Here is a 27,349-nt window from a genome sequence, read left to right as displayed (position 1 = left end):
TGGATCAAGATTGTGTCGTGAGTTGTTTGACATGTTTTGTGCTTGACCCGTGTATAATGTCGGATCGAGTCAGGTTGTCTCGTGTCTATCCGTTAGACATATTGAGTCGGATTTTTTGGTTTTGAATCGATTTTTTTCGGGCTCAGTCAGATTTTAAATAAAAAATCATGACATGTATCTGGATTGTGAATTATTACGACTAAAAAACTATAGCCTCTACCTATCTGCTATGTTAATCGGGTCAGATCGAATCAGTTTTTTTTGGCGGGTCGAATTGGGGGTCGAGTGGACGACAAATGTTTAGTTCTAGCGCTCTAGCTTAAGGTATTGTGTGGCGTGGAGGAATGGTAGACGTGGCCCCATGTTCTCGACTCGGTGCTTTCTATCCTATAAACATGTTGCTACAACAAATGGAGAAAAAAGTCGTATATGATACACTCGACCCGAAATGGACACTTGAATGAAACCCGATTCACAAAACCCTAGCGACCTCGATTCCTCACCAGCATGGCCGTCGGCCTCTACTCTCTCGGCCTCTCTCCGCCGCCGCGGCTTGATACCATCCTCTTCCCACAGCTGCGGCCTCACCTACGCCGCCGCGTGCCCGCTCGGGTTGCTGCAGCCGGCACCAGCTGGTCTCCCGCCGCCGGTGACTCCGAAGACGGGGTCGGCGGCTGGTGGTTTCCCGAGTACGAGAAATCGATGAAACAGGCGAGGGGGAGGATTGGTAAACTTATCGTTTCTAGACAAGTCAATGGTGAAATATTATTCCTTCGAGCAGATGTTCTGTTTTTATCGCGAATATTGTTGTTGATTTGTAGGGTTTAAGAGAGCTGTCGTGGTTGGGTTGGGAGCTTCTGCGGCGATCGCCTTGGCTGGGCTGGCGTGGCGCTTCCCATCTTCCCAGAAGCGTGAGTTGATTAGCTTCTGTAGCTTCACTATATTCATTCCCCTCTTTGCGTCCATGTGGTTCTGAAATTTCAACTGTGGATTGCTGTCCTTGTTCTTTTAATCTATTTCTAAATTTTCTGAAGGTTGTGATACATTTGCTTGCAATGTATCTTCTAGTCTACCTGTGAAGCGATAACCTTTGATATTACTCAACTGTATTACATTGCCAGGATCCATGTTCCATATTTGAAGTGGGTTTACCACTATGATTCTATCATGATATAATCCTTTTACTGCTTACTCCTTCAGTTCGTCTTGAAAAATATGGTTACAAAAGGTGTCTAATTGAATTTTTAGTTAGGTTTTGTAGTGGGATGTAAAGCTATGACAGCTTAAGAAATATCTGCAGCAGCTAATATCAAGTGGATATGTGGACACTGGACAGGAACATGACCTAGTTGTTGGAGTTCTGGTCTGCAAGGTTTCATGTTAGACTCAGTTCGTCACTAGCATGCCTCATTTCTCAGAGAGGACATATCTGGTGCACATAGAAGATTGGTGCACATGGTGCATATATTAAATCATCACCACTTATTTTAAATCTAACGTCTATAATTGATCATTCAATTTACAAATAACACCTTCCACCACTACACACCACCACATTGGAGGGTGTCCTTAGCAAAATATACCAAACAAATAGAGACGTTAGATCTAAAATGAGTGGTGATGATTTAATATGTGCACCATGTGCACCAATCTTCCATGTGCACGAGATATGTTTTCTTTCTCAGAACCAGCACATCTGTGTGCATGATACGTGCATGTTCACTTTCAATGAGATCGAATCATGACTCCACAGCCTTTGATGTGTGTAGCAGGAACCTTTGATGTGTGTAGCAGGAACCTTTGATGTGTGTAGCAGGAAACATAGGATGTGCACACAGGTGTGAGTGGGGTATGTTCATCGTATCTTGCACTCTTGAAAGAAACAAAAATTTGTATAATAGAAAGAACGTTCATGTTGTAACAATCTTTAGGAATGTGTGCAATGTTACAATTTGGTCTATTTTGAAAACGTTTTTGTATCGCAAATTATTGCAATAATGGTGGTAGCTGTTCTTCCTTTTGGATTTGCAGTTTAGGGAAGTCTGTTTCCTTCCTTTTTTTTTGGAGAATTTGGGTCCTTTTTGGAAGAGAACAAATTGAATTATGGAATGGTGCTGATTTTCAGGTATACAGCAACTCATTGTTGCTCCATTACACTATGTTCAAGAGAAATTGCCAACAATAGAGTCAACAGAGACAACCAAGGAGGATGCAAGTGACAGGGAATCTGATGAAATTGAAGTTTCTAGTGCAACGCATGATAAGAAGGCTGAAGCAATAACTGATGATTCAAGGCAAAACTACAGAACAACAATTGCCAGCCCTTTTCCATTTGGAGTTCCTACAGATCCTGTGCATGAGGAGGCTTTATCTGTATTGAAGAAACTACAGGTACTTTAGCATTCTGAACTATTGCCTACTAGATTTAGTTTGCTAAACTATCTTAACCGTGCATGAAGGAAATCATTTCATGACTTGCGTTGTGCATAAGGCACTATTTCCTCTTACATTTTTGTATCAAACAACTGTGGAAAATGTTTTTTTGTTACCTTCCCAATGCTGTTTCATCTCTAAACACTAGTGTCATATTATGTTTGGTGGGAAATCAATATTCACTGCATCTATGTATGTTCTTAGTTTTACTATTCATTCGTATTGTTTTGAGCCATACTAACCAGAAATCTAGGTCAACTAGGCATGGTTGAGTGGGATGCGGGTACCCGGTTTCTAAAAACATACGTCAAGGTGTTAGTTCAGATCGAGTGGTTTCATCTAATCTGGATCTATTACCTTTGGTATGCTACAAATGAGTATTTATAAAAGATGAATACAAAGCTACAAAAATGGATTCGGTACATAATGTGTGTCATTGGTTCCTTGGAAAATTCGAATCCTGCATAAGCCCAAGCCAGTCTAGCTGCATGCAATATGTTGGTGTTTGGTTGGGTTGCATAGGTCATTGTAATCTTGTGCATTGTCACACAAAAGCTTCTCCACCCAAAACAGACCCAGTTTCTATGTAATCTTGTGCATTGTTGCATGAAGCTGTTTGTCTCTCTCTCACCAAAATGAACTAACACTAGCTCTGGCAGCTCCATGTAACTGTAGCAGGGAGCCGTACTTATGGAGCTGGGATAAGCCCTCTGAAATAGCCCTAGATGGGCTTCTGTGCTCTGGCCCATACAACTTTAAGCCCAGCTCCTTTGGAACATGGGATTTCAGAAACATGGGAATAGGAAAAACACAGGAAATAGAAGATATGTTTTCTAGGATCCTATGGAATTAAAAACCGAAGGAAGTTGGTGGATGACTTGTTTGGCACCACAGGAAAAAAAATAAAGGAACTAAAGTAGTTGAAATATAATTTTTTAAGTTTCAAACTAGCCGTTGCTTGGTCATGTGGGCTCAGGCTCTCTAGCCGTTGGGTTATTGCATACACATATATTATAATTATTACAACAACAGTAAACCAAAGGTTTTAGGACCGGCCTTATGCAAAAATGCAAGCTGCCTATCCTTATGCAAAAATGTAAGCAGCCTTATGCAAAAATGCAAGTAGTTATTTATGGACGAGTGTTTCTCCATTCCATCCCATCCCAAGCACGGGAGGGTGAGCCAAGCGTGGGAGCGTTCTTTGGATTTTTTCCATGAGGTCGGAGCTCATTTTATTTTTCCTATGGAATCAATATGGTGGAACTAAATCCTATGGACTTCTTTGGATTACAGGGATTTTGAAGGAATAATGTTGGAATAGGAAAGTTTCCTATCCTATAGTTTGGCTGGCATGATGCACCAATTATATTCCATAGGATTTTATCTCTTTATGTGTTGATTCCATAGGATTTCTAACATCCACTCAGAGCTCTTGGAAAAATTCCTACACGCGAAGCACGAGAAGTGGAATGCTAATGCTAGCAACTAATGGCCCATTATAGCTTGTCCTACCCAAATTTAAATAGAGAAAAACACATACAAAGCACCCATTTGATATTGTTTTTATCCAAGCTTGACATTCATGCAAAATGAACCCTTCGTTTTTCCTTGCCCCAACCAAACAACCTTCCACTCAATATTACTACGTTTTTCAATCCTCTGATTTGCACATACAATCCTACGTTTTTCCTATTCCTATATTTTTCAATTCCTACATTTCAAAGGAGCCCTAAGGAAGTTTTCCTTTATTTTGTACCAACCAAAGGAGCCTGCTAGGATTTTTTTTTTTGCTTAGGATCCAAATCCTTTAAAATTCCTATAAATTTCCTTGAATCCAAATGAGACCTTAGTCTTTCTCTCTCACTGCATATGCATGCTACCTACAGTTTCCTTCTTCCTCGTTTCTCTCTGCTCCCAACTCCATCAGCATCACCAGTACTTCACTGCTGCCCAAATTTGTTTCCCATGGCTGGTAAAGTTAGCTGCTCTTGTGCATGTCTTTGCTCCAGTATTCTTGGTTCCATTGGAGACCTCCGTATTGGCTGTGGCTGCACTGTCAACAGTGTGATGCTATCTGTCGCCGGTGGTGCTCTTCAATGTTGGGTGCTTCCCAGATCTTAGCAACAACATGTTCCTCCATAGTAATGGGGTGGCAACCAGCGACTCTTGTCACAGTAGAGGACGGATATAAATTAAGGTGTGGCACAACTACAACGATAGAGCTTCATAGCTCAATTTATGGTGGAGACATATGGGAAAGTACTAGGGAAAACCGAGATGCAAAAGATGGAAATATGATGCACTAAAATCAAGCTATGGCAGAGATGCTACCTAGCCATGTTGAGTCTTCTGCCTCTGCCTTATTGTGGGGGAACCTCCAATTTGCACTCGGTCTAAATAGATTGGTAACCACTCCATCATGATTAGAGAAGACATGTGCCCACGCCTTGGCTATTAACATGAGTCACCACATCAAAAGGTACATGGTCGCACAACAACCCATTTAAAACGAAGGCAAATCTTATCGTCCCAGTACATGTCACACCAGGATTGACACATGTACCTCACAAGTTGCACATTACCATACAACCAAGAGAGCAAAATTTTAAAGTGCAATATTACATCAAGCTAAGATACATTTGTTCCCAACATAAATAGAAGTTCAATGTTTCATCTTCTTCAACGACATAGCCCTCTACTATACGGTGACACCAACTCCTCGCACAACATCTTTATTATAGCAAAATGGTCAATAAGCAATATGGCTGTCCACAAAGCATTGCTTATTAGCCACAAAAGCAACAAGGACCATAATGGCTCACTCCTCTCCCGTCGAAGGAACGACAAGAAGGAAGTAGCCATATACAACATCTGGCCCACCTGCAAACTTATCCAACATAGCACCATGAGTACAAGAATGTACTTGCAAGACTTACACAATATAAATAGATACAAGGAGTATGCATGTGGTAGTAGCAAGGGAAGCTTTAAAGGTTAAGTAACATTTGCTCAAAGCCGACTATAACATGTCCTTAGTTTTTAAGAGTTAAAGGGTGATACAACTCCTATACCTTTGAGTTGCTTTTACTTGTCTTGCCCATCCCACGATCAAGTTTTAGTTGCAACATAATACAGAGTAAGGACAATAAGTAAAGCAACATTTACAACTTTTAAACACAACCGTAAACACTACGATGTATCCAATGGCAAAGAGTATTGCTCGTAACCGTGAGCACGACAATTCAAATTGATTCATGAATCCTTGCAAGGGGGTGCCACTTTACCCACATGAGAAAGGACCATATAACTTATCCACTGTGAACAAGGAGGTACTCATGTCAACCGTTTACAAAGAGCCTCAGACATATGAATGCACACCTAGCTCATGTGGATGCCTACCTAGGTCCACCGGGGACAACCCTAGGCATCCTCTACCATAAAAGGTCCACCGGGGACAACCCTAGTCACATGGGACCACATGTCTAGGACTGTGTCCATAGGAACAAATCAACTAAGGTAATTAGCTCATCCTTCCCATAAAAGGATATGTGGTAGCACGGAAATTTGCTCACAACAAAACAACGGACGGTCCTTAATCAATTCAAGCGGTATATGCCATCGAGACTCCATTCTCATGACCCTACAATCCGCTCAAGTCTCGCATTACTTTTATCAACATTTCAAGTGTACCAACATTATACAAGGACACTTCTAGAATGAGGTTGATTATCCTACAAAAAGACTTCATCTCATCATAGTTCTTAAAGCGGTAAGGCGAGACAAGGCGTTGGACCTTTGCTTGGACGCCTAGGCGAAACCTAAGGCGAGCAAGGTGATGCCTTATCTATCTAAGAACCAGCAAGACAGTAGCATGGAGAGGAAGAAAAAGAAAAAAAGAAAAAAGAAAAATGAATGGGGGAAGGGGTAGCAGGCCCAGCCCACCATCTAGCCCATATATCCTCCATGTTGCCCTCCTCGCGCCGATGGAGCCGCCCCCGCCCCGAAGGAGCCGCCACCACCCCCGATTTGGCGCCGCCGTTGCCGATTCAGGCACTGGCGACCCCGATTCGGGCCGCCGCTGATGGAATAAGTCTTGAGCATCTAGAGGACAGCAGTCGCTTTTGACTGTCCTCTGTAGTCCCTTTAGCATCTAGAGGACAACATTCCCTTTTGACTGTCCTCTGTAGTCCCTTTAGCATCTAGAGGACAACAGTCCCTTTCGACTGTCCTTTGTAGTATCTTTAGCATCTAAAGGACAACAGTCGCTTTTGACTGTCCTCTGTAGTCTCTTTAGCATCTAGAGGACAATCCTGTTGTGTAGTGTGTGTGAGAAGGTGTGGTAGTGCAGCCTCTAGGGCTATAAATATGTGTCTCCAACCCTTAGATGGGTATGGCATTGTGTAGTGTTTGAGGATATAAACAGAAAAATTGCCCCAACTCATAGTGTCATCCTCTTGATGAGAGTTAGAGTCCCTCTACTTACAATTGGTATCAGAGCCAAATTATCCTGCAGCCTAAACATCTCTTGCTCATCTCCTTCCCGCGCCTCTCCCCACACTCAGTCGGCAGCAAGAGCTCCAACTGTTCCTTCCTCTCCTGCTCAGACGAGCAGCCTTTCGGCTGAGACAGCCTCTTCCACACGCAGCGACCCCTCACTAGCCCACCATGTCCCTACGCTTGGTCACTTCGAGTGCGCGGCGCCAGCAGGAGGCCGAGGTCGCCGCGACACAAGAACGCGAGCGAGCAGCAGCGGCGGCTGCAGCGACAACGACGAGGGTAGCACGGCTGGCGGCGGCGGAACTAGCAGCAGCGAGAGCGGAAGTAGAAGCAGCGGAGGCTGCACGTGCGGCGGCAGCAGAGCTCGAGGTTCTGCGCGGCAGTAGAGCTGACAGCTCTGCTTCTGTCGATGACAACACCGACGAAGAGCTCAGGCTGGCGAGGGAAGCAACGCGAGAGCAGGCGGCACAGTGGGCAGCCGCACATCCCCATGGGGGCGCGCATGGCAGCAGCCCAGATAGGCGCCAACGCGCTGACGGCGCTCCGGGCGAGGGCGCACGCGGCGGCAGCCCAGACGGGCGTAGACGCGCCGGCGGAGCTCCCGGCGGCGGCGACCGAGTCGACGGAGACCGCGGCCTCTACAGGCGGCGCGACTCTCCCTCCCCGGATCGGTACCATGGTCGCCGCATGGCCCAGGCCATTATCAGGGACATCGGTCCCGGCGGTGGGTGGCCTACCCTCACCAAGACCAACTACGTCGAGTGGGCCGCGGTGATGAGGGTACGGCTCCAGGTTCGCCACATGTGGGAAGCAGTTCGGTACGGCGACGTCGACTACCACGAGGATCGACGGGCGCTGGATGCCCTCATTGCTGCAGTCCCGTCCGAGATGTAGTTTTCGCTTTCCCAGAAGCGGACTGCCAAGGAGGCCTGGGACGCCATCGCTGCGACCCGCATCGGTAGCGACCGTGCCCGCAAGACCACACTGCAGGGACTTCGCAAGGAGTGGGAGAACCTGGTCTTCAATCCAGGTGAGGATGTTGATGACTTTGCTCTCCGCCTCAACACTCTGTTGCAGAAGATGGTGCAGTTCGGCGACGACACCTACGATGAGGAGAGAGCTGTTGAGAAGCTCTTCCGTTGCATCCCCGAGAAGTACAAGCAAATTGCTCGCTCGATCGAGTCTCTGCTAGACCTCTCCACGATGACGATCGAAGAGGCGATTGGTCGTCTCAAGGTGGTCGACGGCCACGAACCACATGCTCCCTCTGGGCCTATCACTATCGGCAGGAAGCTACATCTCACTCGGGAGCAGTGGGAGGCCTGTCAGGGTGACAAGAAGATGGGGGAGTCCTCCTCGACACGAGGCCGCAAACGCGGCAAGCCGCGCAAGGCGCGTGGAGGCGCCCAGGCCGGGGCGCGAGGACATGCTGAGGGTGGTGCCCGTGGAGGTGCCCAAGGCGGCGCCGTCGGCAACAAGAAGCCGGCACGAGACGACGGCTGTCACAACTGCGGCAAGCTTGGCCACTGGGCCAGGGACTGTCGACATCCACGACGTGGTCAGGCCAACGTCGCACAAGCGGAGGCGGAGGAGGAGGCTCTGCTCCTAGCACATGCAAGCATCGAGCTATCTCCAGCGGCACCGGCCGCAGTGGCACTCCACCTTGATGAGTCGAAAGCACGCGCTTTCCTCGTCGACGGCTCCAACAAAGACATGATCGAAGGATGGTGCCTCGACACCGGCGCCACTCATCACATGATCGGCCGACGGGAGTTCTTCACCGAGCTTGACTCTAGCGTCCGAGGCTCCGTCAAGTTTGGGGACGCCTCCGACGTAGAGATCGAGGGTGCCGGCTCAGTCGTCTTCACCGCCGCGTCTGGTGAGCACAGACTGCTCACCGGAGTCTACTACATCCCCGCGTTGAGGAACTCTATCATCAGCTTGGGACAGCTGGATGAGAACGGTTCGCGCGTGGAGGTCGAGCACGAAGTCATGAGGATCTGGGACCCCTCTCGTCGCCTTCTTGCCAAGGTACGCAGGAGTCCAAATCGACTATACATCCTCAAGGTGAAGGAGGCACAACCTTGCTGCCTTGCTGCTCGTCGAGACGACGGGGCATGGCAGTGGCACGAGCGTTTCGGGCACCTTAACTTCGAGGCCCTGAAGCGGCTCAGTAACAAGGAGATGGTACGAGGCCTGCCGTGCCTTGACCATGTGGAGCAATTCTGCGATGTCTGCGTGTTGACAATGCAGAGACGACTCCCCTTTCCCCAGCAGTCGAGCTTCCGAGCCAATGAGAGGCTCGAGCTCGTGCATGGGGACTTGTGTGGCCCGGTGACACCAGCCACACCAGGAGGACGACGCTACTTCTTGCTGCTCGTCGACGATCTCTCCCGCTACATGTGGGTGATGATCCTTGGTAGCAAGGGAGAAGCTGCGAACGCCATCAGGCGTGTGCAGTTCGCTGCGGAGGCGGAGTGCGGCCGCAAGCTGCGCGTGCTGCGCACCGACAACGGCGGCGAATTCACGGCGGCTGAGTTCGCGTCGTACTGCGCGGATGAGGGCGTTCAGCGCCACTACTCCGCGCCGTACAGCCCGCAACAGAACGGTGTCGTCGAGCGGCGCAACCAGACGGTTGTGGGGATGGCTCGGGCTCTCCTCAAACAGAGGGGAATGCCGGTTGTCTTCTGGGGAGAGGCGGTGGTGACAACGGTTTACATCCTCAACCGCTCGCCCACCAAGGCTCTCAACGGGATGACACCGTACGAGGCTTGGCATGGGCGCAAGCCGGCGATCTCTCACCTACGGGTCTTCGGCTGCCTCGCGTTCACCAAGGAGCTCGGCCACATCAGCAAGCTCGACGATAGGAGCACCCTGGGGGTGTTCATTGGCTACGCGAAGGGCTCGAAGGCCTACCGCATCCTTGACCCAGGAACACAGCGTGTGCGCACGACGTAGTGTTCGACGAAGGGCGAGGATGGGCGTGGGACAAGGCGGTGGACGACGGCACGACTTCGACGTACGACTTCACCATCGAGTACGTCCACTTTGAGGGAGCTGGGGGAGTAGGCAACTCTTCTCCGAGCAGGTCTACCCCAGCCCCCAAGTCTCCACCGACTCCAGCGCCATGCTCTCTAGCTCCGGCTACAACGAGCTCTTCACCGCCACGCACTCCAGCCACGCCTCCGGCTACAGCGAGCTCTTCGCCACCACGTACTCCAGCACCGACGATACCCTCTCCGGGAACGTCCTCTCCGACACCAGCTCGTGTCGAGCACGACCCAGTGGAGCTCGTGACCCCGCTCTCCCACGACGAGGAGCGCGTCGACGCGTGCTACGACGGCGAGCCGTTGCGGTATCGAAGGGTGGAGGGCCTTCTCATCGACCCGTCGGTGCTGGGCCCGGTGTCTCGCATTCTGGCAGGAGAGTTGCATCTTGCATGCGACGATGGTGAGCCTCGGTCTTTCGCGGAGGCCGAGAAACATGCAGCTTGGCGTGCCGCGATGCAGTCGGAGATGGACGCGGTTGAGACGAACCGCACCTGGGAGCTCGCTGATCTCCCTCATGGTCATCGCGCGATCACCCTTAAATGGGTCTTCAAACCGAAGAGGGATGGAATCCGTGCGACTCCTCCTTGCGCTGTCAGCCCAACAGGGCTGGCACGTTCATCACATGGACGTCAAGTCGGCGTTTCTTAACGGCGACTTAAAGGAGGAGGTCTACGTACACCAGCCGCCAGGTTTTGCGATCCCTGGCAAGGAGGGCAAGTTGTTGCGCCTGCGCAAGGCTCTCTATGGCCTGCGACAGGCACCGAGGGCGTGGAATGCCAAGCTGGATTCCACGCTCAAAGGAATGGGTTTCACGCCAAGCCCGCACAAGGCGGCCATCTATCGGCGGGGCAATGGAGGAAGTGCCCTGCTGGTGGGTGTCTACGTCGACGACTTGGTGATCACCGGCGCCAAGGATGCAGAGGTGGCAGCGTTCAAGGAAGAGGTGAAGGCCACCTTCCAAATGAGTGACCTGGGGCATCTCTCCTTCTACCTGGGGATTGAGGTGCACCAGGGAGACTCCGGGATCACACTTCGCCAGACTGCCTACGCCAAGCGCATTGTTGAGCTGGCTAGGCTCACCGACTGCAACCCAGCTCTCACTCCAATGGAGGAGAGGCTGAAGGTGAGTCGCGACAGCACGACGGAGGAGGTGGATGCTACACAGTACCGACGTCTTGTGGGGAGCCTTCGCTACCTCGTCCACACACGGCCTGACTTGGCATACTCCGTTGTCTACGTTAGTCGGTTCTTGCAGCGACCGACGACGAAGCATGAACAGGCTGTGAAGAGGATCATCCGCTATGTTGCGGGGACTCTCGACCACGGTCTCTACTACCCGAGGTGTCCTAGGGAGGCACACCTTGTCGGGTACAGCGACAGCGACCATGCCGGTGACATCGACACTAGCAAGAGCACAAGCGGGATCCTCTTCTTCCTCGGCAAGTGCCTCATTAGCTGGCAGTCGGTCAAGCAGTAGGTGGTGGCCATGTCCAGCTACGAGGCCGAGTACATAGCGGCCTCCACTGCTTCGACTTAGGCGCTCTGGCTGGCTCGACTGCTCGGTGATCTCCTCGGGAGAGACACTTTTGACTGTCCTCTGTAGTCCCTTTAGCATCTAGAGGACAACAGTCCCTTTTGACTGTCCTCTGTAGTCCCTTTAGCATCTAGAGGACAACAGTCCCTTTTGACTGTCCTCTGTAGTCTCTTTAGCATCTAAAGGACAGCAGTCGCTTTTGACTGTCCTCTGTAGTCTCTTTAGCATCTAGAGGACAATCCTGTTGTGTAGTGTGTGTGAGAAGGTGTGGTAGTGCAGCCTCTAGGGCTATAAATATGTGTCTCCAACCCTTAGATGGGTATGGCATTGTGTAGTGTTTGAGGAAATAAACAGAAAAATTGCCCCAACTCATAGTGTCATCCTCTTGATGAGAGTTAGAGTCCCTCTACTTACAGCCGCCATCCCGATTTGGGGCCGCCACGCTGATTTGGCCGCCGCCGCCCTGATTCAACGCGCCCCTTCCCCTTCTCCCTCTTGCTGGTTCTTCGCAGTGCTCATGAGAATGTTATGAACATGGATGATGCAAGAATATGGAGTAAACATCACATCATACAACACAAGGGTGGAGGTTAAGGGGTGCATAACATGTATAGAGATGAAAAACAAGCTTAACACATTTCCCAACTTCAAGGGACATTAACCACCATATATACTTTCACAAAATAGAAAAGATGACTTCATTTGTTTCATCATTTATGCACACTTATCCTTTATCTACTTTCATTTTTAGATTACTTAGAGAACAAGTTAACACATAACAGGGAAACATTACTTTACAAAAACAGCAAGGTTATTTTAACTAACAAATCTACTTATCAAAACTGAGTTCATATTTTTAGCATGCATCAATGTATTTCTACACATTAAACCATTTTCCAAGCAATATATGTGAAATAAAAGCATAAACAGAGAATATATTATTTCCAGGTCCAAAATTTCAGATTAGGCAGCCTTGCATACAAGAAAGTCAGCAAAAGTGGTTTTACCATTTTTACTACTTTACATTTTTTTCTCGAACGCGCAGGAGAGCTGCGCATCATTATATTAAGAGAGGAAAGGTCCAAAGTGGACCGAAATACAACACACAGAGGGCAGAAAAAGAAAAACAGACCAAGACCAAACCCTCAAGCCTCCTCTCCAGCACCCCAGCAAGGTGAAAACATAGGGGAGGGGAAGCCTGACAGGCCCTACTAGACCCTATTTAAGGTGACAATAATCCCCAAACTGTCTAAATGCTTCGCTCCCGCCTTATTCCAACTGATCAATTCATCTAAAAACAACCTCTTAGTCGAACTAATGGAAGGGCTCACTCCATCAAAAAATATTACGAGTGAGCCATAAGCACCAAGCTCCAAGAATAATGACAGTATTGAAGCCCTTCCTCTTGCACCTATGCACTTTTTTAGAAACCTTCCCCCACCACTCAGCAAATGACTGTTCAGCAACAATCGGAGTGAGGTTGCCAAGCCCGATGGACGACAAAATGAGGTGCCAAAAATCCCTAGAAAAACTGCAGGTGCAGAGGATATGCTGAACTGTTTCCTGCTCCTGATCACATAAGGGACAACACACCGGGTATTGCAAACCTCTCCTTTGGAGTCTGTCTGTAGTCCAACATTTATTCCTTATAGCCAACCAAAGGAAAAACTTGCATTTAGGGGGCCCAAGTCTTCCACAATCGTTTCCAAGGCTCAAAGGAGATGGACCCCAAGAAGAAGGCATTGTAACAGGACTTTGAGGAGAACTGCCCAGAAGCCGTGTGCCTCCAAACAAGCCTGCCCGCCTCCTGTGAAAGCGTCACCTCTCCAATTACATCCCATAACTTCAAATACAGCTGCAGCCCAACCAGAGAAAGATGACTCCCAATATCCCTAACCCATCGCCAGTTGTCCATAGCCTGAGCAACCGTCCTGGTAGAGCTGACTCTACTGTCCACCAAACAGACAACATCTGGTGCAATTTCAAAGATAGCCTTCCCATTCAACCATTTATCTAACCAAAAAAGAGTGGTGGTCCCATTTTCGACCATAGTTAAGACCGAAAGATTGAAAAGCTGTCTTACTTGCTGCTGAATAGGAAGATTCATTCCATGCCATGGTCTGGACGGATCAGTTTTTTGCAGCCATAACCATTTCACCTATAAAGCCCAACTTTTGAATTGTAAATTAGAAACTCAGGCCGCCATTTTTTTGAGGCCTTGTAACTATCTCCCAAGGAACAAGACAGCTTTCACCGTTAACATTCTTCCTTCCTTTCCATAGAAACCCCCTCCGGATTTTATTGATGGACTTGATCACCCATTTGGGAACACTCTGGCCATAAGGAGATAAACAGGAATCGCCGAGAGCACATGCCTCACTAACGCTGTCCTACCAGCCAGACTGAGCAAACGAGCCTTCCAGTTGGGAAGCCGGTCAGCAATCTTATCAACCCACACCATAAACTCCCTTCTCCTTAGCTTCTTATCAGAGATAGGCAGCCCCAAATAGCTGCACGGAAAGGATCCCGAGCTGCATTGCAAAATATTACAGCCAGCCTGAACCTCCAGCCCATCACACCTAATTGGTATAGCAAAACTTTTGCGCAGATTTGTTACCAGCCCCGTTGCTTCACCAAAGCAATCCAAAATCAATCTAACACAATTCAGGTCTTCAACCAAAGGTTTAACAAAAAACACCACATCATCAGCGTAGATCGAAAGCCTATTCCGGACCCTAGCTTCCTCTAAACCTTGTAACAGCCCCCTGCTTTCAGCTGCCCTAAAAAGACTATTAAGAACACCCATAACCATCACAAACAACATAAGAGAAAGGGGATCACCCTGACGAAGGCCTCGCCGATGAGCAATACGATCACCAGGAAACCATTTAGAAATACTTGCGTAGAAGATGTGTAAGTTATGCATTTAATAGAGCAAACCCTAGTTAAATAAATAGAAGTATAGTCTAAACAGTAACATATGCCAAAACTATTTTTAAACTGAAGACAAACATATTTCCTAGCCACAACACAAATTTCATAATTTTTGGATCAAGCAAATTCAAGATATAGCTTTTTCAACATTCAAACATTTTTTTGAAAATAGAAAACGAATTTTCTTGGATTTTCTCCCGGTGTTACACTATTCCTACCGAAACTCATCTAGCCCATTCGGTTGGCAAGCTGGTCTAGGCCAGGTTGGCCGACAGCTAGGTCAAAACTGACCCGAGGCCAAGGCTGGAACGCAGGCGCGGATGATTCACGTCTACGGTGTGGCCAGAATGCGCACGACGTGACGAGCCGGTGGTGAGGCATGTGTCTGGGCGGAGCAGCGAGAAGAGAGGAGAGGAGAGTGTGTCCATGCACTAGCTCATGGCTCGCTGAGGCTTACCACGACGACGGGGAGCAGTAGAGAGGAGTGGAGGGGGCTTGTTGGCGTTGAGCAGAGTTGGTGGGTGGAGCTCCGCGCGGACAAAGTCCATCGAGGCTTTGGGGAAGGCAACAGAGGGCCAGGAGACGAAGAGGGGGACAAGGCGAAGCTCAGTGAGCTCCCATTCGGCCGGAGAGGGGGACGACGACGGCGAATCGACGAAGCAAAGCTCAACGACGACTATGGTGGAGGAGAGGAGATAGGGTTCGGGGAACGGGGCCAATGACTTTAAATAGAGCGTGTGGGTTGGGGGAGAGTCGGACAGAGGCTGTTAGCACGACCATGGTGGCCAATCTATCGCGGCAACTGACGCGCATTGCGGTTGTTGCCCAACGGGCGTGCTCGGCTGACAGCATGGGAGGGGAAGGGACTGACAGGGCGGGGCCACACGGTAGAGAGAGCGGAGCGCGCGACGTGCTAGGTTTTTTTCTAGGCATGGGCGCGACGGCTGACATACGGGACCCACATGTCTGTGAGAGAAGAGGGGTTAATAAAAATACATCTTACAAAATCTGCAGAGAAAGCTCCATAAATTACATAAAAGATAAAAATATGAGGATCCCTCCTTTATAAACCATATAGCCAACGTAACTCAAAAATTGCCTTTATTAAATAAACATGTCTCTCCCTTAAGACGAGGCGATTTTTCTTGGAACTTAACTTATTAAAAGCATATTAATGGAAAGTAGCATATAGCCTGTGCTAACGCTACGACCCCGAGAGGAGGTGAGGGGTCGACAGCGGCGACAACGCGAGTCACCCAACCAAATCACCCAGTGCGTCGGTCCTGTTCATCGGATCCTCTCCCGGTCTGACGGTCTCCCCTTTTCGGAGAGGAAACCCCATCTCCGTTCCCATTCCCACCTAGGCCCTTGCTTCCTCCTATTATGCTATTTCCTGTTCCTGTCGTCCGGCACACCCATAATCTCCACTAAATCCACCAATCTCTAGCAGCGCAACTTTCCAACCCTAGGATGAATCCTGCCCGCGAATTTCCCAACTCTCCAAGGCCCATTCCGCTAAGCGCGCACGAGAGTTTTTAGGGGTTTTCTCTTCCGCACGCTAGACTCCACCTCCACCCACACAACAACAAAGCAGACCACCCAACACCCCTCCCCCCGAAATAGATGCCACCCTTCTCCGCCTTGTCTCCTTCCGCTTCGGCCCGGCTTGGCTCTCGCCACCCTAGCTAAGATGCGGTCGCCGCCGCTCCCACCGTGGCGGCCCCGACACCTCCATTCTCCGGTCCCCATGCTTCTGCTCGTTGTCGCGGCGCTGGTGGGGGCTGACGACCTTGCGAGCGACGCGTAGGCGTTCCGTGACGCCGTGGGGCGTCGCTTGGCATGAAATGCCTCGGGCGTCGAGGGAGCGTGCTCGTGGATGGAAGAGGGGGAGGGATGAGTGATGATCCAAATAATATTGTCCATTAGATTTGAGTAAGGGAGAGGGGGTTATCCAGCGATCTGAACAGTTGGTTTTGATGGCGTGTTAAGTTTGTGTGCAGTTTGTTTGGTGGATTTAGTGGAGATTATGGGTGTGGCGGTGATTTGGTTGGGTGGGCTTTGCAAGTTTAAACTGGTGGATTATATATTGGTATAGATGAAAAAGGTTGACCTCATTCCTTATGAAACTCACTTATGGTAGGAAGCATCACAACAATTCTATGTTACTTTTGTGGTTATTTAATGCATAAGCTCAAGTTATAACATAAGCAATCAAAGCAATTATTTCACAACATGCATATGAGTGCTTCATGAAATTGTAAAATGATGCTCGGGGCATGTCTTAAGAATCAAAATTTAGAGGCGTGTGAGTCTGTGACAATTGTCAGTTTGAACCCACTATTCGGGACAATGTCGATCCTATGATCGGTCTTAATGTCAATCTTAATATCGTTCTTAATATCGTTCTTAATATGGTATCAAAGCCCAAGGTCTCGAGTTTCAATCCTAGTTGACATAATTAAATAAAATAATTGTTGCTTGCTCCTATTCCATGTACGAGGCATGTTAGAATGCAAGTGACCATCAACTTAAGCTTTTCGGTTGAACTGGTCGGTGCATGCAATTTAATACACATAACATATTGCTGTTTAAATTATTACAAGTAGTCTGAACTTATCACCTACGTATGGCTGTTTCAATGGTGATGTTGTTTCATGTATGATTACTCATTCCTAATTTTATACTGTAGGCAACATTTATTAGGAAGCCATATATTAATTATGTTTTACTCATATACTGTGTTTGATCAGATAATTGAGAAAGATGTTAGCTCCAGTGATTTTTGTACACGGAAGGAATTTGCAAGATGGTTTGTTAAGTTGTGCTCAAAGTTTGAGAGGTAATGGGGCAAGAGAGTATACAATATATTTTAAAGCTATGCATCGCGTTTGCTAGTTTCTTTATGTTACATTTTTTTGCAATTTGTAGGAAAAAGATGCAAAGAATTGTTCCTAATAAATTAACTTCTGGCACAGTCCAATGTGCCTTTGATGATGTAAATATAGACCACCCAGACTTCCTGTATATCCAATGTAAGTTGCAGTATTTATCATATTGGTATTCTAGAAGGTCTTCCTACATTTTGGAGACAGTCCTCTTTATCTAACTATTCCGCGTTGCATTTGCCAGTGTAACATGTAGTGAAACTTTTACGATATTGTCCATTTTCTTTTCTTTTTCCTTACACTAGCTTCTCTCGAAGTTCCAGATTATGTTATTTGAGTAGCTGACACTGTAAAAAAAAATCTAATTTCTGAATTGGTGATGGAAAGCTTTAGGAGAATCTGGTATAATATCCAGCAAGTTGTCAAACTCCTTGGAAACATTAACAACTGGCTCTCCTTCCCAGGGAAATTCCTTGTTCCTACCTGATAGGTACTAGCTTAACATATGGCATTTGATTGTTCGTACTGTTCAATTTGATAATTGAAATGTGATTCTTGGTTATTTGATCTTTGTTGTTGTAGTTACCTCTCTCGTTTCGATCTTGTCAACTGGAAAGTGCTTGTGGAGCATCCATGTGCATTGGAAATAGACCAAAAGGTACTCATGTCTTTTATTTGATATTTTCTTTCAACTTTAGTTAGATGCTTTGTTTCATTCTTTTTGTAAATTCTGACTCTGGTTACAGTCCAGATGCTGAGTCAAAATGTTTGCATTTTGGATCTGCGTGCTTGCCCAGATGTGTCTCCATCCATGCTCATAGAGCTAATGGCTGGTGAAAACAGCATCATCAGCAGAGTTTTTGGTATGATCTGTTAATATTTATCTGTGTTTTTCAGTTACATGCGAGTAAATTTCTGCAACATGCAAGAAAAATAGTAGAGCAGCAGGACCTCCTTTTTAGTATTTAGATTGACCATTATAGTGATCAAAAGCAACTTATTTTGGCATCTTCTAATGGTGTTTCTCAAGTTATGTTAATATGTTTCACTTTTCTGTTCACAAGTGGAGGCATAAGCCTTTTTGTCCTCTATTCAAATGAATGCGGCAGTACTCAGAACTGTTATCTACTACTTAGTACTTTATGTTGCATTGGTTTGGCCTCAATGTTGAGGTGATTGCTTTGACATTAAATGTCAAACTCGTACTCTTTCTGCTTATACTTGAGGTTGCCATGCTTAGCTAGTTTTAGTCATTCTCTTGAAAAATATTTTTTATCTGACTTGGTCATGTATGAACTTACCAAGCAGTACCTGATTTGTTGCTCCTAGTAGGCCTTACCCTCTTCTGGCAGCTCATGACTATGGTTTACAATCTTGGCAAGGCCAATTGACATACATCAATATTCTTGCTATCTTTATTCTCTCTAAAATCATGGAACATTACAGGAAATACTAGGCGCCTTCAACCGCACAAACCTGTAACTAAAGCGCAAGCAGCTGCTGCGCTGACCAGTGGTCGAATGAAGGAAGCAATTCAGGAAGAGTTAAATAGACTTGAAGCAGATAACCAAGCCCGTCTTTCTGTTATAGCTGAAATAACAGAAGAATTAATTAATAGGGGAGATATACAACAACAATGGGAGGAAAAGATGAAAACGGAGCAAGAACGGGCTCTTGAAGTTGACAATAATCTTCAACATGTGTTGGATGAGCTTGCAAATGAGAGGGCAGACAGAGAAGAGGAACTAGCAGTCTTGTTGAAAGAACGAGCAGCTTTAGAACGCAAGAACCAGGAACTCATAAATTTAAGGTTAGAAGTTGATGGCATGTACGATAGATTGGCAACTGAGAATGAAGAGGTCATGGCTGATCAGCAAACTTTGGAAAACCAGTTGTCTGACATGACCAGTAAGCATCAAGCTGTCAATGAAGCTAAATCATATCTTGAAGCTGAGAAGGAAGCTCTTACAATGCTAAGGTATGTATTCTATACAACCTTAATATTTTGGTAATCACATGTTCAAATTAACTAGTTAACTGTCCGTGCATTGCTACGGTTTCTATATATTATTTCTTCCGTTTTAATTTATGATTCGTTTGACTTTTTTACACTAATTTTTGACTGGTTGTCTTATTCAAAAATTTTCATTTATTATTGCCCGCACATTGCTACGGTTCCAATTTATGATTCGCCTGACTTTTTTTTGACACTAATTGGACCGGTTCGTCTTATTCAAAAATTTTCATTTGTTATTGTTAGTTTTTATTTTCAAATTATTATTATATAGATATTTATAATATCTTTCTCCCTCCATATTATTTTTTATTATTGCCACGTGGCTCTAGAACGCTCGAGCGCTGTAGGGAGGGAACACGCATGGAGAGGACGCCAGACGTACGAAGGGAGATTATTCCTACTTAAATAAGTTGGAATGAAACCCTAACTCAGGGTTGGGAGTTGTATTAATAGACTCATGTTGTTGGTCCTAGCCCATTACACAGGGGTAACTGTAATTACAATGGGCTAACCCCAAAACCCTAAACGGGTACTCTAACACCACCCACATTCTCAACTCTATCCTGTACAGATGTTGAGACTAGATCGAAAATCGGCGAATACACTCGACGATAGCCCATTGTTGAAGATGTCGGCGAACTGTAGCATGGTTGGGACGCTGAGAACCCGAACGTCACTGGCAGCGGCACGCTCGCGGACGAAGTGCATGTCGATCTCCACGTGCTTCGTGTGATGATGTTGCACGGGATTGGTGGAGAGGTAGACCTCGCTGGCGTTGTCGCAGTAGACGAGGGTGGCGCGCTAGAGGGGGCTGTGGAGCTCCTGGAGAAGCTGGCGTAGCCAATTGGCCATTGCCATGCCGTTGGCCACATCGCAGTACTTGGCCTCTGCGCTGGAGCGGGAGACGACGGGCTGCCGCTTGGCGGCCCAGGAGACGAGGTTGACGCCTAGGAACATGGTCTAATCGTAAGTGGACCTGCGTGTGTCGAGACAACCAACCCAGTTAGCGTCGGTGTAGACCACGAGCTTCAACGTCGGGGAGGGTCGGAGGAGAAGGCCGTAGTCGAGGGAGCCACTCAGCCACAAAGGTAGTGCAGGATCCGCTTGAGAGCGGTAAGGTGGGGCTCCCTCAGGGTGTGCATGTGCAGGCACACCTACTGGACGACGTAGGCAATGTCGGGCATGGAGAAGGTCAGGTACTGGAGGGCGTCGATCAGGCTCTGGTAGGACGCCGCGTCGACGACTGGGGGCCTATCGTCCTCAGAGAGCTTCACCTGAGTGTAGACATGCGTGGAGCAGGGCTTGTAGTCGGACATGCCAGCTCGCTTCATGATGTCGATGGCGTACTGATGGAGGAAGAGACCCTAAGGCCGATGCTTGGCAGTGATGCCGAGGAAGTGAAGAGGCCCTAGGTCCTTCATCACGAACTCCCGTTGAAGGGCGCCGATCGTGCGCTGTAGAAGGTCGGCGGTGGACGCTGTGAGCACAATGTCGTCGACGTAGAGCAGGAGGTAGACGATGTCGTTGCCGCGTCGATAGATGAACAGGGACGTATCCGACTTTGCTTCGATGAAACCGATGGAGGCCAAGTAGGAGGCGGAGCGATTGTACCAGGCTCGCGACGCCTGCTCGAGGCCGTACAGGGAGCAGTTCAGCCGACTGACTAGATCCGGAAAGTCGACGAAGCCGGTGGGCTGGCTGCAGTAGACAATCTCCGTCGGAGTGCCGTGGAGGAAGGCATTCTTGACATCGGGCTGATGAATCGCCCAGGTCCGGGAGAGGGCGAGGGTGAGAACAGCTCGAACAATGGTGAACTTGACGACGGTACTGAAGGTCTCGTCGTAGTCGACTCCAGGGCGCTGGGTGAAGCTCCGAAGGATCCAACAGGCCTTGTAGCGGTCGAGGGAGCCATCCAAGGTCAGCTTGTGGCAAAAAATCCACTTGCTGGTGACCACGTTGGTGCCTGGTGGATGCGAACCAGGTCCTAGGTCTGGCTGGCTAGCAGGGCCTCGTACTCCTCAATAGCGCCGCGAACGGTTTAGGGGACCGAGGATGCGTCCAGAGGAGCGTCAGACGTCAGGATCAGCCGATTGATAGGGCGCAGAACGTCGACTGCGTGACGAGTCACCATCGTGTGGACGTGCCTGGGGTTACAGTGGATGGCGACTGGGTGGTACACGGGAGGCTTGGTGCGGGCCGACGAGTCGACGGGAGCCAAGGGAGTGGCCTGCTCGTGGTGGTGGTAGACGAGGGCGGGGTCGACGAAGCGAGCCGCGCTCGTCGACAGGGCTGGTTTGGTGGGGGCTGAGGGAGTGACCTGCCGGCGGCGGTGGTAGACCAGAACGGGGTCTGCAAAGCAGGCCACACTCGTCGACGGAGCCGCGCGTGGCATAGGCGGGGTTGACGGGGCTGCGCGTGGCGTGGGAAGAGACGCGAGCGGAGGCGTTGAGACCGCGCGTGGCGTGGGTAGAGACGCGAGCGGTGGCATCGGAGCCGCATGGGTAACGACACAAGGCGGGGCGTCTGGGCCACACGTGGTGGGGGTAGAGGCGCGACCGGTGGTGTCTGACCTTGTGGAAAAGTAGGCCAGAGCGACCGGGGTGGGAGGGGAACCGAATCAGACTTAAGGAGAGAGTCGAGATCGGTGGGTGGGGAGGAGCCAGCAAGGGGTAAAACATCTTCGTCGAAAACAACGTGACCAGAGATGAGTATGTGGTGGGTGACGAGGTCAAGACAACGATACCCCCTGTGGTCAGGGGAGTAACCGAGGAAGAGGCAGCGAGTTGAGCGAGGAGATAGCTTATGGGGAGCGGTGGCGGGACTGTTGGGATAGCAGGCACAACCGAACACGCGAAGGTGGTCGTAGGAGGGGGCTGTGCCATACAGGGCAAAGTGGGGAGTGGGGTGGCTCATCGCCTTCGAGGGGAGGCAGTTGAGGTGTGTGGCGGTGTGCAGGGCCTCTGCCCTGTAGCTGGCATGGAGAGACGCCTAGAAGAGAAGGCAACATATCATATTGGTGGTGGTGCGAATGATGGGTTCGACCCGACCTCTTCTGAGAAGAGGTGTAGGGGCAGGAGAGGCGCAACTAGACGCCATGGGTGAGGAAGGAGCGAGAGTTGTTGTCGAACTCGCGACCATTATCACACTGGAGGGCATGGACCGGGCGACGAAACTGGGTGGAGACCCAGGTGAAGAAGTGAGGGTGGTGAACATGTCGAACTTTAGCCGAAATGGGAAAGTCCAAAGAAAATGAGAGAAGTCATCCAGAATGACCATGTAGTATTTGTAACCCGAAAGGCTGAGGACATGAGAGGTCCAGAGATCACAATGAACTTGATCAAAGGCCTGAGCAGCTCTGAACGTGGAAGTGGGAAAAGGAAGACGAGAGTGACGAGCAAGCTGACAAAAATGACAGAGGTGTCTAGATGGACACTAACTGCAAGAGATGTCAGAGCGACTAGAGAGCTGGGACACCACGTCAGGTCCAGGATGACTGAGGCGACGATGCTAAATGGCGGAGGTGGTGGCAGCAGTAAGAGCATGGGGGGAGGATACACTAGTGGGGGAAGTGGAGGATAAGTGAATAGAGTAGAGGGGGTCGGAGCTGTCATAGCGGGCGAGCACGACACGAGTGGGAAGGTGGCGTATGGTGAGCCCCCAGGGATCGAACTCTATAGAACAATGGTTGTCACTAGTGAAGCGACGAACCGAGAGAAGGGGATGAGTAAGATGGGGAGCAACAAAGACATCGTTAAGGTACACTGGTCCCGGGAGAACCGATACACCTATTGAGGTGACCGGGAGGGTAGAACCGTTCCCCACAACAATAGATGAAGGATGGGAGGGGAGTGGAGGATGGTAGTGGGATAATGAGCTGGGGGTAGGACTGGTGTGGAAGGAGGCTCCAGGGTCGACCACCCAATCAATGGGAGAAGAGGGGGTGGTCGAAGGCATGGTGTGCAAGGAGCCAGGGAAGGTGCTCTGACGGAGCCACTGAGAGGTGAGGGAGAGAACAAGGACTCGATTGTCAGGGAGGCAATCCCATCACGGGGGAAAACAAGTGGCCCAGGCACGTAGCGACCCACTTGAGGGTGGAGCTCGACGCAATCACGAAAAACAGGGTTCATGGCTGGTCCACGCCTGCGAGCAGCCCGGCAGCGGTTAGCGGGACCGCAGAGGTGGCTGCTAGAGGTAGCATGCTTGGGCCGACGAGCGTAGAGGAAAGGAGGCCATACGTCGTGGGGTGCAACACGCTGGCGTCGGAGAAGGCGACAATGGTGATTCCGCCAGTACTGGAGAAGGGCTCGGCGACAACACGAAGAGCGCGTATCGCTGCCAGTGTGGGTGTGGAGAATAGGGTTGGCCGCAGCAGGGGAAGGAAGATCACTCCGACACGCTAGGGAAGGGGAACACCCGAGCTAGTGTGGTCGCGACGGCCATGAGAGAGGTGGCCGCACACAGGAAGGAGGAAGAGGACGCCATTGACCTGGCCGGGCTGACGGCGGGAGGAGGGAAGGGGGGTGCTGGACACAGCCTCGACGGCTAGGGGAGGGCGCTCACCACTGGCGAAGAAGACGGCGGCCAAGGGGCGGCAGCGGGGCAACCCGAGGGCGGGCAGGACCGACGGTGGCGTGATGGCGCGTTCGTGACCAAGGGTGGTCGGAGGTGGAAGGGAAGGAGCGGCCGGGCGCGGGCTCGCCCACTATGCGGACTGCGGCGCGACTCTTGTTCAGTGGAGAAGGGTCGTCGGCCTAGGGTTGGCCGACACTGGGGAAGGAGGCGTCCATGGTGGGAGGTTCGACGACCAGAGGAGGGAGTGCGGCCGGACAGGGAGGAGGCCAGCGGCAGTGGGGGTGGACAGACAGAGAAGAGTCTGGCGGCTGTGGGGGTGGGAGAAAATTGGCTCTGGTACCAAGTTGGAATGAAACCCTAACCCTAACTCAGGGTTGAGAGTTGTATTAATAGACTCAGGTTGTTGGGCCTGGCCCATTAAACAGGGTAACTGTAATTACAAGGGGCTAACCCCAAAACCCTAAACGGGTACTCTAACAAAATATAGTAGAGATATACTTAACAACATCAATGTGGTTGCATGGGGCGATCCCTAAAAAATCTGCGAATCATCGGTGGTCGTGGAGACCAATCCATAGTGCACTTGTGCATGATTATCTGGATTATCTGGTTTGTACCTTCTTTGCTGGTTGCATTGAAAAACAATGGAGGGGGCAATTGCATAGTTGCCAGTACTCGGGTGGGGCTGCAACTTTGTTTTTACCCTTGTTTTTTTAAAGTTTGCACATATGCCCCTTTTTTTGAAACAAAGCCATTTTGCCCCTATTCCGTTATCGCGGCTTAATGTGTTAACTCAGCCCGCAAAGAGACGTTCATACCCTAGCACCATTGCCCCTCTTTTTATTAACTGTTTGCAAATTTACCCTCATTTGATATGTAAGTTTGGAATATAACCATAACATAAATCTAACCTTGAGTTTGTAGATGAGGAAAAGCAAAAATGGGTGCCAAAGGTCTTTACTTTTTGGCTGCCCCTTCTCCTACTGCTTAGGGGCTTCAGCTAGGTTGTTTTAGTTTTTTGCTGTGTTATGGATCCCTACATGTATGCTTCTAGCCTTCGTAAGGAGTGTCTTGTATTTTGGGTCTTCTCGAGACCTTTTGTTTCCTTCCTCCTAATATATAAATGGGGCGCAATTCTCCTCTGCTTTTCAAGAAAAAACATAAATCTAACCATATTTTTTGAAATCAATATTTTAACTTTTTCGAAATTGATAACAAGTTTGAATTTAACGTTAAATTTTGACAAAGCTGACACCATTTTAATTTTTTTGAAAATATAATAAAACTAAAATATTTTCAAAATTAAAATTAAAATGTTGACATTTGTTTTTTAAAATTTAATATTAAATTAATTTTCATCAATCTTGAAATATTTTTAAGCTCAAAGTTAAAATATTGTTTTTTCAAAATTTATGATCGAATTTATGTTATGATTATATTCCAAACTTTCATATTAAAATACGGGCAAATTTATAATCAGTTAATAAAAAGTGGGGAAATGTTGCAAGGGTACAAACGTCTTTTTGTGGACTGAATTAACACCGTTAGGACTTGTTTGCGAGATGGGGATTGAGGGGGGGCTAAAATTCATTTCTGTTCAATTTTGAACAAATCCTCTCGTCTCTCCTACGACAAAGCACATGTCTAAGGTCAACCTTGGTTTTGGTCGGGTTCAAGGTTCTCATATGGCCTATGGTGCCGTTGTGTATGGTCACATGAGCTACAGGGCTGATGTGTATGAGTGGGGCAGTTCGAGGGTTTTCTCGACCTATATTTCTTAATTCAATGTTCGGGACTATCTTACCTCCTAGGCCGAGTTTTAAAACTCCAGAATCAATTTCTACTATATTGAACCATACCAAGCTTTTATGCTGGTAAATCTGCTCATCTGCATTTGTGTTAATTAAAGGAAATAGGGGTCCCTTGATGCAATTTTAATGCGAAAAATAATATACACGTTGTTTCAGTGACAGCACTATGCCGTTGATGTTTTCTAAGGCTTTGGTATCTAACTCAATCGTCAATCCATGTGTGTTTGGGTGGATTCGTGTGGATTTTAACTCAATTCCACATCATAATTCTATATCAATCCATCCCATCATATATGGATTGAGATGAATACATGGATTGAGGTGTTTACATGGACAAACCCTAAAATGTAAAATGTGTTGTCGTTGCTGGATACCAACTGTACAACATTTATCATCATATATGTATTGAGATGAATACATGGACTGAGGTTTTTACATGGACAAACCCTAAAATGTAAAATGTGTTGTCGGTGCTGGATACCAACTGTACAACATTTATCTATCTAGACTTGGTACTTTGGGGTATTTATAAGTTCACATTTAGGGCTTGTTTGGGAGCAAGGGTAATGGAGTGGATTGAGGGGCTAAAATCCCTTACTATTCAAAATTGAGGCGGTGTTTGGTTTCTAGGGACTAATTTTTAATCTCTCCATTTTATTCCATTTAGTCCCTAAACTAAAACTCTAGTTTAGTTTATTTATTTAGCAATTTAAGGACTAAAATAAAATAAAATAGAGGGACTAAAAATTAGTCCCTAGAAATCAAACACCCCCTGAATAGTAAGGAATTTTGGCCCCCTCAATCCACTCCATTACTCTTGTTTCCAAACAACCCCTTAAGGCCTAGTTTGAATACTTTGATATTAGAGTGTTTTGGAGGGATTGGAGAGGGTGTAAATCCCCAATAGATCAAATACTCTCTTAATACATCTCAATCCACTCCAATCCCACTCATTACTAGAGTACCTAAACTAGGCCTAATTTGTTGTATGGGTACTCTTGGGCTAAATTGAAAAGGAAAAAAAGATGTTTGGTACTGATCTTACACATATACCATCTTATTTCAGAACTTGGGTGGAAGATGAAGCAGCACATGTCCATGAACGAGCTGAGACACTTGAGAAGGCTTTGAGAAGATGGCGAATCCCAGAAGATTGATCCCTCCAAACTAACTGTGCTTTGCATTGGTAAAGTTTTGTTCAAAGTTTTTGGAGCTCATTGGCTCCAGAGCATCTACCATCTGAATAATTCTCAATAGAATGGAATGGTTGTGCCTTAATGTTCCTTGCGATGGTTTATTTTCCTTTAGTACATCTTGACATCTTGTCCACATTCTGAGGGAACACTGGCACCTGGAAACCTTTTCCCCATACTTTTTCCGCAATCAATGTAGATATTTTCATGCCTTGGTGTTTTAGCTGTTCTCATCAAGTCTAAACTGGATCTTGGTACATTGGTGTATAGTTAAGTGAAACAGTGCAGCTTGGAAGGATGTTTGCCCCTTCCAATTTTTTGCTATAGTCTTGTCTTCAAGAAATTAAGATACGGTAGCTGGTCTTGTTCACTGTTCAAGTAGACAAACATACTAAAACCCTAAACCCTAAAACTGATTCGACA

At 48.1% G+C, this 27,349-nt stretch overlaps 1 protein-coding gene across 3 annotated transcripts; it reads left to right on the top strand.

Moving 5' to 3' along the window:
* Positions 1-455: 455 nt before the first annotated feature.
* LOC100277914 (uncharacterized) lies at positions 456-27,153 on the top strand. Of its 3 annotated transcripts, none has more exons than NM_001279425.1 (10): positions 456-727; positions 822-911; positions 2,126-2,391; positions 17,199-17,287; positions 17,377-17,480; positions 17,721-17,823; positions 17,916-17,991; positions 18,085-18,196; positions 18,780-19,311; positions 26,800-27,153. In NM_001279425.1, the coding sequence occupies exons 1-10, from the start codon at positions 508-510 to the stop codon at positions 26,888-26,890; spliced, it is 1,683 nt and encodes a 560-aa protein (NP_001266354.1). In that variant the 5' UTR covers positions 456-507; the 3' UTR covers positions 26,891-27,153. The 3 variants fall into 3 exon arrangements, with proteins under 3 accessions (NP_001266354.1, NP_001278536.1, XP_020399197.1); NM_001291607.1 differs by having other exon boundaries at positions 26,800-27,152; XM_020543608.2 differs by lacking the exons at positions 456-727; positions 822-911 and adding an exon at positions 1,770-1,849 and having other exon boundaries at positions 26,800-27,149.
* Positions 27,154-27,349: the final 196 nt, after the last annotated feature.

This window comes from Zea mays, chromosome 9 (genome assembly GCF_902167145.1).
Source record: "Zea mays cultivar B73 chromosome 9, Zm-B73-REFERENCE-NAM-5.0, whole genome shotgun sequence".
NCBI lineage: Eukaryota > Viridiplantae > Streptophyta > Magnoliopsida > Poales > Poaceae > Zea > Zea mays.
This window is presented reverse-complemented; position numbering and strand designations above follow the sequence as displayed.